General features: G+C 51.4%; 1 protein-coding gene across 1 annotated transcript in view; it reads left to right on the top strand.

Moving 5' to 3' along the window:
• Window positions 1–4,916: 4,916 nt before the first annotated feature.
• PDLIM4 (PDZ and LIM domain 4) overlaps window positions 4,917–9,731 on the top strand; it is a gene marked incomplete at its 5' end in the record, with an annotated part of 34,934 nt that continues 30,119 nt past the window's right edge. Inside the window, one exon of the mRNA XM_008936984.1 lies at window positions 4,917–5,068. Coding sequence (XP_008935232.1) covers window positions 4,917–5,068 — 152 coding nt within the window. The remainder of the gene's footprint in view (window positions 5,069–9,731) is intronic.

Genomic DNA, 9,731 nt, shown 5'->3' with positions numbered 1-9,731 from the left:
GCAGAGCAGAGTTGAGCACAGCAGTGGTGAAGAGTGGGTCATTCTGTCTAGTAAAGTATCTGGAATTTGTCTTTGGAGGAAGGGGTAGGAGGGCTCCTGGTGACCACGAGTGTCATGGGCAGCTTGGCTCCTGCTCTGGGTGCTGTGGGAGTTCTGGGTGCCCTTGGGCTGAGCAAGGCAAGCCTGTGGCCAGAGATGAGTGTCCAAATGACCTCTGTCTTTCTCCATCAGCATTTTGAGGTTTGCACTTGCTCTAAGATTCATGTGATTTCATTGATTCTCAGCCCTTCCGCTGGAAAGACTTCAGCCTTTGAGCTGGATTGGGATCCACGTTACAAACCTCAGTCTAAATTTGGATCTGGATCCATCAGTGCTTGGATTCAAAAGGATTTTCAAGTGCATTGCCTTTTATAACACTCACACTCTGGTTCTTTCCCTTTTATGCTCTTAAGCTGCTTGTTTTCTTCAGCAGTTCATGCCCGTTGCACGAACAGTGCAGCATCCCTGAGTAATGCCCCAATACATTGGGCTCTGTGTGAGCAATCAGAAAAATGCAAGTGGATTGGTGAGGAATATATGTTGGTTCAAGACATAATGCTTTGAAAAGCTGAGGAGAAGCCCTGGAAAGGATCCTTAAAGGTTTAGGGGAATTAATCTTCATTAGTGAGTCATTTATCTCCCGATTCTTCCCCGTTTTAAAGTGTCGTTTTAAAGCCTTTGGGGAAAAGCTGAGAATTTTGTCCCACTACCTTGAAAGCCTCTCCAGAAAATGTCCTCAGGCTTGCCTGTAACAAACCACAGTTGATTCAGGAGAAGAGTGGTGTGGGCTTGGGTGGGATTGCACCTTTTAACCCGTCGCATGCTGGGGAGATGCTCCGGGGGGGTGGGGTTTGTCACAGCAGTGCTTTTCTGAAAAAGTGAAGATTTGGGAGAGAGAAAACTGCCTTTGTTGTGTAGGTGTGATTGCCCTGAGTAGGTACCTTTTGTTAACTGGAGTGAAAACTAGCTGGAGAATGGAGTTCATCTCCCAGAGACCTGTGTGTGCAGGGAGCACCTTTTAACCCGTCGCATGCTGGGGAGATGCTCCGGGGGGGTGGGGTTTGTCACAGCAGTGCTTTTCTGAAAAAGTGAAGATTTGGGAGAGAGAAAACTGCCTTTGTTGTGTAGGTGTGATTGCCCTGAGTAGGTACCTTTTGTTAACTGGAGTGAAAACTAGCTGGGAGTTCATCTCCCAGAGACCTGTGCATGCAGGGAGGAGGAACCACGTCCCTCCTCCTTGGGTGCTGACCCAGGTGATGTGACAGGGGCAGGTTTCTGGGAAAAAGTTTAAAAAAAAAAAAAACAAACCTAAAAAACCAAACCTGGGTTTAGTTAATACAACAGATCAGCCTTTCCCTGCAGTGTGGATGGTTTCAGCTCGTGGTGTTGGCCAACTCTAGGGATGGCTTGAGCAGCGGTGTGGCCTCTGGGCGGTGGGATGGACATGGGGGAGCCTTGTCCCCAGAGACTGCACTTGCTCTGTCTCACAGCCACACTTCAGTGTGTGATCTCTGGGAGGAACGTGTCACACTCTGTGTTTCAGGAGTAAACTCAGTGCACAGGCTCTTGGATTTCCTGAGTGAGATTGCTCCCTTTCCAACCCAGCTGGCTTGGTGCAGCAGTGGCCTCCATGGGCTCTGTTTTGTTGGCCTGATGTCAAATGCTAGCACTCAGTAAATCCTAACGAGGCTCCAGGGGCCAGATAAGATAGTGGCTGCTGGCAGAGGGGTTTTCCAGCCTGTTCCATAGCATTGGAGTGTCCACTCAGCTGGGGATGGGTCTGCTGGAGGCTTGGAAGAGAGATGTGGTTGGGAATCTTGGGAGAGGTGGTGCAGGAAATAATTGGAAAAACTGATTTAAAAAAATTGAACTATATCTGCACAATTACAAACCACTGGTTGATCATAGAATCATTTTAGGTTGGAAGAGACCTTTAAGATTGAGTCCAACCATCCCCCAGCACTGCCAGGTCCCCACTGCCCCGTGTCCCTCACCCCACATCTCCACAGCTTGGAAACCCCTCCAGGGGTGGGGACTCCACCACTGCCCTGGGCAGCCTGGCACAGCCCTGGGCAACCCTCACAGGGAAGAAACTGTTCCTCGTGTCCAACCTAAACTTCTCCTGGCACAACTTGAGGCCATTTCCTCTTGTCCTGTCAGTGGTTCCTTGAACCAACCCCTGCCTGGCTTCACCTCGATGACTTGGCAGCAGGAGATATGGAGCTGTGGGGTGCTGGCCCAGCACTGCAGCCTGTGGGTCACGTCCCCCTCGTTGTCCTTGGTGTGGGGGTGATGCTGGCAGCATGCTGACCAACCCCCTGCAGGGATGGAGGAGGCAGAGGACAGTCAGAGCTCCAATATTGGCCCTGCAGTATTTTTTGAAGCAGAGTGATCTATGGAGGGTGTACAAAGATGTCACAGGTTGAACTTGTCCTGAGGGGATGAGGGACATGTGCTGTTTAGAAAAGGGAGAAAAACCCCCAAACATTTTGGCTTCCTACTGGAGTTGGAGGGTGTACAAAGATGTCACAGGTTGAACTTGTCCTGAGGGGATGAGGGACATGTGCTGTTTAGAAAAGGGAGAAAAAACCCCCAAACATTTTGGCTTCCTACTGGAGTGAATCCCTGCAGGAGGCACAGGCTGTGCAAGGAGAAGTAGTATTTTAAACATTATTCACTAAAACACAGACTTTGGGCTTGATGGACATGACACTGGTTCTCAGGCTGCTGTGACACTGATGCTGTATCTCAAACTAATGAGTTCTTGGAGCACAGCTCCATTTCCAGCCCTGGGCCATCTCCACAGCTAGCATAAAATGCTAATATGAGGATACTGCCAAAATAATTTGAAATAAACCAGAGTCTAAAAATAGGAAACAGCTAAGAGCCCCATTTATGAACAGCTTGTCCTCCAAGGAAGCCACAATCTGGCTAAGATCAGCACAGGGAGAAAAATCTGTTGGACATCTAGAGAGGATTGAATAGACAAGAACAAACTGCAGCTGTCCTGGGTCAGGCTGAAGGTCTGAGAGTCCAAAAGCCTGGTGGCAGCCAGGGCTGTGGGTGGACACTGAGGGACCTGGAGAACAACAAGCAAGTGCATGGAGAAGGTTCCTTGGAGGTGCTGCTTGAGCTTCTGGTGGTTCTGTGGCTGTAGAAGGACACTAATGGTCTGTGAATGCCATGGCTGCTTACAGGGGTGTGAAAAACCCCACAGGAAAGGTGAATGCCAAGGGAAAAATAAACCTGCCCTTTGTCAGAGCTTTCCAGCTAACGTGTGCTGTGCTCAGAAGTCCCTCCTGTTGTTTGCTCTGAGCTGAGTCACAGGGGAGGAGGAGTTGGCCCAGCAGGTTTTTTAGAGCAAAACAGCCCAGCTGAAACCATTGAAGAGCAAATGGCAAATGCTGATTTACTCTGACAAGGCAACAAAAGCTTTACTTCAGGCTGCCAGTTCTACTTAAATGCAAGAAGGGGTTTGCAGCTCCTCAAAGGCCATCAGGTTCCTGTTGCTGTGGTCCCATGGGGAGAGGTGCAGGAGGTCCATGGGGTGTCAGGTCCCTCCCGTGGCTGCTCCACCAGCCTGGGTCCTGTGAGCAGCCCCACCACCATCCACAAAGGGCTTTGGTGCCAAGACTGAGTCCTCTTCCCATCCTGAAATTCTGTCACCCTCTGAAAATAGAACTGGAGAAAGGTGCAAGCAGGGAGCTTCCTAAAAGCCTCATGTTTAATGATGGCCTGTGGTGGTTGGGGGCTTGTGGGCACCGTGGAGCACGTGGCCACCACTTGGTCTCAAGTGGTCTGAAAAACCACACCTGGTTTCTTAGCCTCTGGTTGCCACCCTGCACTGACCTCAGCTGCATCCAAGGGGAGATGGGACAGGGCAGTGATCCTGTGGCTTGGGTCTGTGGATGGAGCTGAGATGGGGGATTTGGACCTGTGTAAATCAAGACTAAACAGATTCAAAGCACCCTCCTACCCTAAACAAAGTGAGAGGAGAATAACCAGAGGCTGGACTTGCTGGATCTTCTCACTTGATGAACCATGTGGTTGGTTAGTGGATGCTCTGAATGACTGAAGAGGAAATTAGAGGGTGAGCACTTAGCTATTAAGAGTTTAAACAGACACATTTACTTCTCCTGCCTGTGCCTTGCCTCATTTTATTGTGAAAATTAAAACCACGTTTGGGCTGATGTAAATGAAACAGTTATTTCCCAAGAAAGTCTTTTATGGGCTGCAGGGCTGGGCTTACAGCTGACCACAAATGGTACCTGGACCTGTTATTAGTTCCTGAGGACAGAAGTTATGAGTTCTGTAAGGTTCTGGCATCCCTACAAAACCAGAAGGAAAGGTTTGTGGAGGTTTTAACGAGCTGTGTGATATTCCATGGAGGGGGAGAAGGAGACAAGTCATCTGAAGGACGGGGAGGAAAAGCTGATGTCAAGTGTGACCTCTCCCCAGGAGGCTGTTGAAGTGGCTGTGCTCATCTTCCAGTTCCATAGCTGGCCAAAGAGGGGCCTTTCATGTGCTCTTCAGGGGTTGAGTCTGGCCTGCAAGCCAAAGCATCTCTGGAGAGGGAGTATTGCATCAGTGCAAGCAGGAGGAAAAGCTGAGGAGAGAACCTGGGCACGCCCTGAGTGGGGTTGACAGAAATCTCTTGTTTAAAAGAGCTTTGTTGTAGAGGTTGGTCCTCAGAGAACTGGGGCTGACCCACGAGCCCTGGCTCTGACATCCAACCTCTGGCAGATGCTGTTGCTGCAGGCAGAACACATCCTCTCCAGAGATAACTGTTCCCTTTATCTGCTGCTTATTCCAAGAAAACTGGACTTTTTAAAACTGAGCATGCTTTTAAACAACCCTTTTCATTCCTCCCTGCCTAGATTAACCCTGGCAGTAAAGCAGCCATGGCCAACCTGTGCCCAGGAGATGTTATTCTGACAATTAATGGAGAGAGCACAGAGAACATGACCCACCTAGAAGCACAAAACAAGATCAAAGCATGCATGGACCAGCTGCTGCTCTCTGTGAACAGGTAGGTCCTCCTCCTCTCTCTGCTTTGCTTGGCTCTCCTGTAGAGCTTGCAGCTGACCCTGGAGCAGATGTGCCCCTAGGCTCAGTTCTTGGTGCATGCCAGAGGTTTCTGTGATGGTGCTGCACTTCTTTTACAAATAATTTTACTGGTTTTAGGTCACTGATCTAAAAAAAATGGGCTCAGTTCATGTGTATGTGTAGAGTTTCACTCCTGCCTTGCACGTACAAGTTCCAGGCTCACATCTCCCTGCTGTGAGCTGGGTTGGATCACATGGAATCCCAGCATGGTGGGGTTGGAATCATCTCCTCCAACCCCCCTGCTCCAGCAGCTCACCCACAGCAGGGTGCCCAGGGTCACATCCAGGTGGGTTTGGGATCTCTCCAGAGCAGGAGACTCCACAGCCTCTGTGGGCAGCTCCAGGCTCTGCCACCCTCACACTGAAGATCCTTCAACCTTATCAACTTTTTATCAAGGAGTTTTTATCAACAAGAGTAGCCCTGGGTTTGAAATCCCCCTTGGGCAAAGCCTCCCCCTTCATTGACATCCACCTATTGCTTTCCTAAACATCTACTCAGTGAACAGGTCCTGCCAAGTTCATTTCTTTAGAATATTTCAAAGCAAAGCTCAAGTCTTGGGGGTCTTGGGGGTTTTGTTTGGTTTCCATTGGAATTGAGTCTGTATCTAAAAGTCCCTAATACAAATGACAAACTATCCAGGCAAAATGATGGCTCCTTATAAGGCTCCCAAATGGCTAATGTTATCTGTAGGAGAGTTAAATAAGTATATACAAGTTTCTGTTTCAGATTAAAAAGGCATTTCCTGCTGTAAAGAGCTGTCATTTACTGTGGTGCTTTTCCTGGAAAGCACTGGAAGCTGGGGCAGTGGGAGAAGGAGCCCTGCTGTAAATGGAGCACAGCCTCCTTGGTTCCTCATGGCTCATCAGACACTGGTGTCCAAGCCAGAGTCCCCCAAGCTCAGCCTGTGCCACAGCTTCAGCTTCAGGAAAGAAAGAAATGAAATAAAACCAAGGAAATGCTTCATGTGGGTAAAATTTCCCCTGGCCAAGAAGGGTGGTGGGTTTGTTTTCCACTGAGAGCAGTTTTTGGGAGGCTGGATGGTCTCCTACCCCAGACAGGGGCTGTACCCAGGGCAGAAGTTCCCTGCCTGGCTGCCCACAGGCTGGTGGAGCTCTCCTGGGGAGAGGTGGAACTCCTCATGTCGTGGTGGAAGGTTTTGGTGAGCTGGCATCAGGACAGCTTGGTCAGGAGTTGGAGTAAAGTTCTGCTGAACAAACCTTCACCTGCAGCACAGCAGCATTTTATCCTGATGTACCAGGGCCTCTGCTGTCTGAATTTATGGGCTGAATTCCCACTTTCACACCTCATTTTGGCCACCAGTATCAATTTCTATCTGTTTTTTTGGCTGAGGTTGGACCCTCAAGTGCTCCTCCTCCATGGGAGGCACGTGGTGTGTGCTCAGCTTTCTGCTGGTGTCCACCTGGTCCTTCTTGTGAGGGACTGGAGCTTGAATCTTGTAGCTGTGACCATGCTGGTGGTGGCAGCTGGCAGAGCAGTGGGCACAGTGGCAGTGGTGTCTCCATGAAGGTGCAGCTCCTCTCCTGGGAGGTGACTCCTTGCACTGACACGAGGCACTTGTGTCACACTGGTGCAGCTCTGCTCAGGACTGAGGATGATCTGTCTGTTTAGTTTCCCTGAGATGCAGAAATGGTCATTAAAGACCTCGTGGTGGTCTGCAAGCTGCTGTGTGGAAGGATTCTGGCAACAGGAAGGTCATAGAATCATAGAATAGAATCATTTAGGTTGGAAGGGACCTCCAAGATCATCAACCATTGAGCCATTAAGGCTCTCAAGTCCTCTGGTAGAATCATAGAATCATTTAGGGTGGAAGGGACCTCCAAGATCATCAACCATTGAGCCATTAGGGCTCTCAAGTCCTCTGATAGAATCATAGAATCATTTAGGTTGGAAGGGACCTCCAAGATCATCAACCATTGAGCCATTAGGGCTCTCAAGTCCTCTGATAGAATCATAGAATCATTTAGGTTGGAAGGGACCTCCAAGATTTAGGTTGGAAGGGGTCTATGGCTTCAGGTTGGGTTTGCCCAACTACACCTACAGAGGTGGATGCTGCTAGCTGTGAGACCTTGCAGTGTGCCAGGGGAGTGGTGGATTCTCTGTAGCAGATGTTGCTGCTGGCCTGCAGGGTTTGTGGGTGAGGTGGCCTAGACTTGGCTAGGGAAGAGGTTTGCCATGGTTTTGTCAGATCTTATTCTCCCTAAATGGAAATTTTAAAGGCTCTCCTATCTCATGGTCAGGCAAAAAAAAGAGCTCAGGGTTCTGTGAGACGAGCTGGTGAGGACCTGCTCAGCGTGGGGTGGCTCCTCTCAGGGAGGAGGCCACCCTGTTGGCTGGCTTTGGTGGCTCCTCAGAGTGACACACACCTTGGTTGTGCCCAGAGAAGCCCAGGGGAGTGGCCTTTCTGGGCAGGAGAAGCTGAATAGCTGGGTGTTTCCACGGGAGGGACAGCAGCTCCAGCGATGCTTTGAGGTCCTGGTTTAGGTTGGCCCAAAGCAGGTGCTCAGTGACATGGCTCTTGGACCTCTCTCCTGTTTCCTGGGTGACCTGTTGGATTCAGATGACTCTGGCCAGGCGTTGGTCGTGGCTGGGAGCCTGTCTGGCACTTGATCCCTGCTCCCTGTGAGCTGTGGTGTGAGGGACACGGGTCAGTGAGGACCTGGCAGTGCTGGGGGAAGGGTTGGACTCGTTGATCTTAAAGGTCTCTTCTCACCACTATGATTCTGTACTTGAAATAATGAGCTTGTTTGTTCTATGTCTTCAGTGAAGACCTATGAAATTTGATGTTGTTTTTCCCCTCCTTCCAACCAGTGAGCCTGGCAGCAAAGGGCTTCAGGCCCTCTGGTGCCCTCTGGACTTCTTCCATCCTGTGCCCTTTCTCCATGAACCCTTGGCATTAGGCACTACCAAGGTGGAGAACAAGACTGGCTTTGTTTTCCAGCTGTGCTCTGCCCTTGGACTAGAAAGTTCAGTAGGAAAATGGGCATGAGGGGAGGGCAGGGAGGGGGTTCCTGCCTGTGCTCTGATGGGGTGTCCTGAGACCAACGTGCCCTGGCTGGGTTTGAAGTGGGGGGGGTGCAGAGCCTGTTCCCTTTGTTGGGAGAAGATGCTGATTATCCTAAGAAATTTGCTTCATTAAGACACTTGGCTGCACTGTTGAGGAAACAAGAGCCAGGAGGATGGGCTGTTTGTGGGTAGAATAAACAGCTAGGGTGTGAAGCTTTCCCCTGCAGCACAGGCAAGAGCTCTGCCCCATGCCCGGGGGGGGAGCAGGTGAAGTGTGTGGGGTTCCTGTGGTGATGCAAGCTTTGGCCACAGCCATGCAGGACGGTGTGGCTGGGCTGCAGGCAGAGCAGCAGGGCTGTCCTTGGCACAGCCTGGCACTGGGGGTGTCATGCTGGGCTCTGTGGCTTCACTGGTGCCCACCTGCCTGGCAGCACCTGGGCATCTAGTCTGGAAGGAGGAGAGCAGGAAGAGTTTCAGATCCAACTGTGTGCAAACACCCTGATGGAAAGCAGCACCCAGAGTGCCTGTCCCTGGGGCTCTGCCAGCTGGAGGACCGTGCCAGCCCTTGGGGAGCACATCTGGGGGTGCAGCAGTGAGGAGGGAGCTCTGAAGCTTGGGGTGCTGCCTTTGAAGGAGGAGCAGGGCCCAGGGCAGCGCTGCGTCGGCTCCTGCCCCTCGCTCAGGGGGGGCTCAGCTCTGGAGGGCACCAGCAGCCAAACCTGGAGCGTGGTGAGAAGCTGGCAGAGCCTGGATGGTGTGTCTCCAGACAGTGGTCACCTTGGATGGAGAAGCTGTTTTGTTTTCCAACAGTAACAAAAGATCCAGCAACCACAAGCTTGATAAATCTCCTCTGGATTCTCCGCGGTGATGAATGTTCATGGGAACAAGTATTTGTGTGTTAAAATCAATATTATTTCTTGCAAGCAACTCTTTCTAAGCTTGGGAGACAGTCAGTGTCCAGAGGAGTGCACACAACAAGCCCAGGGGTCAGAGGCAACCAGCTCTGCAGCACAGCTTGCCCTGTTGTGGCTTTTTCCTCTGTGTTTGCTTTCCCAGCTCCCCTGAGCGTGGGCATCTCCTGTGGCTCTGCTGCAGCCCTGGTTCCTGGGGAAGACTTGTTATTTGAGGCATGAACTGCTTTGAAAGCAGCCATAAAATTGGGTTGGAGCAGTGCTGTGCTGAGACCAACGCCTGAGAGCAGAGGGCTGAGCAGCCAAGGACCCTGAGCACTGGACAGGAGACCTTGTGGCATCCTGGATGTTGTTCTGCTGGCTCATACCCCTGGGAAGCCCCTGGCAGCCCTTGTCCAGAGCTGCTGGCTGTGCCACAGGAGGGGCAGAGTCCAAAAGCTTTTTCTGAAGCTTTTGTCACTTGCAAGCTGGGCTTGTGCTGCATCCTCGGGGAGGAGCTGCCCCGAGCCCATGTCGGGGAGGGCAGGTTACAGCTCTGCAAGCAGGGTGGGGGCTGTGCCTGCCCTGTGTGCCCTGCAGCCCAGAGCCAGGGTTGTGGGCAGCAGGGCAGGGAGGGGATCCTGCCCTCTGCCAGCTCTGGGAGACCCCCCT

This window comes from Merops nubicus, unplaced genomic scaffold, assembly GCF_000691845.1.
Source record: "Merops nubicus isolate BGI_N331 unplaced genomic scaffold, ASM69184v1 scaffold9243, whole genome shotgun sequence".
Lineage (NCBI taxonomy): Eukaryota > Metazoa > Chordata > Aves > Coraciiformes > Meropidae > Merops > Merops nubicus.
Note: the sequence above shows the minus strand (reverse complement) of the source record. Positions and strands in the feature narration are given on the sequence as shown.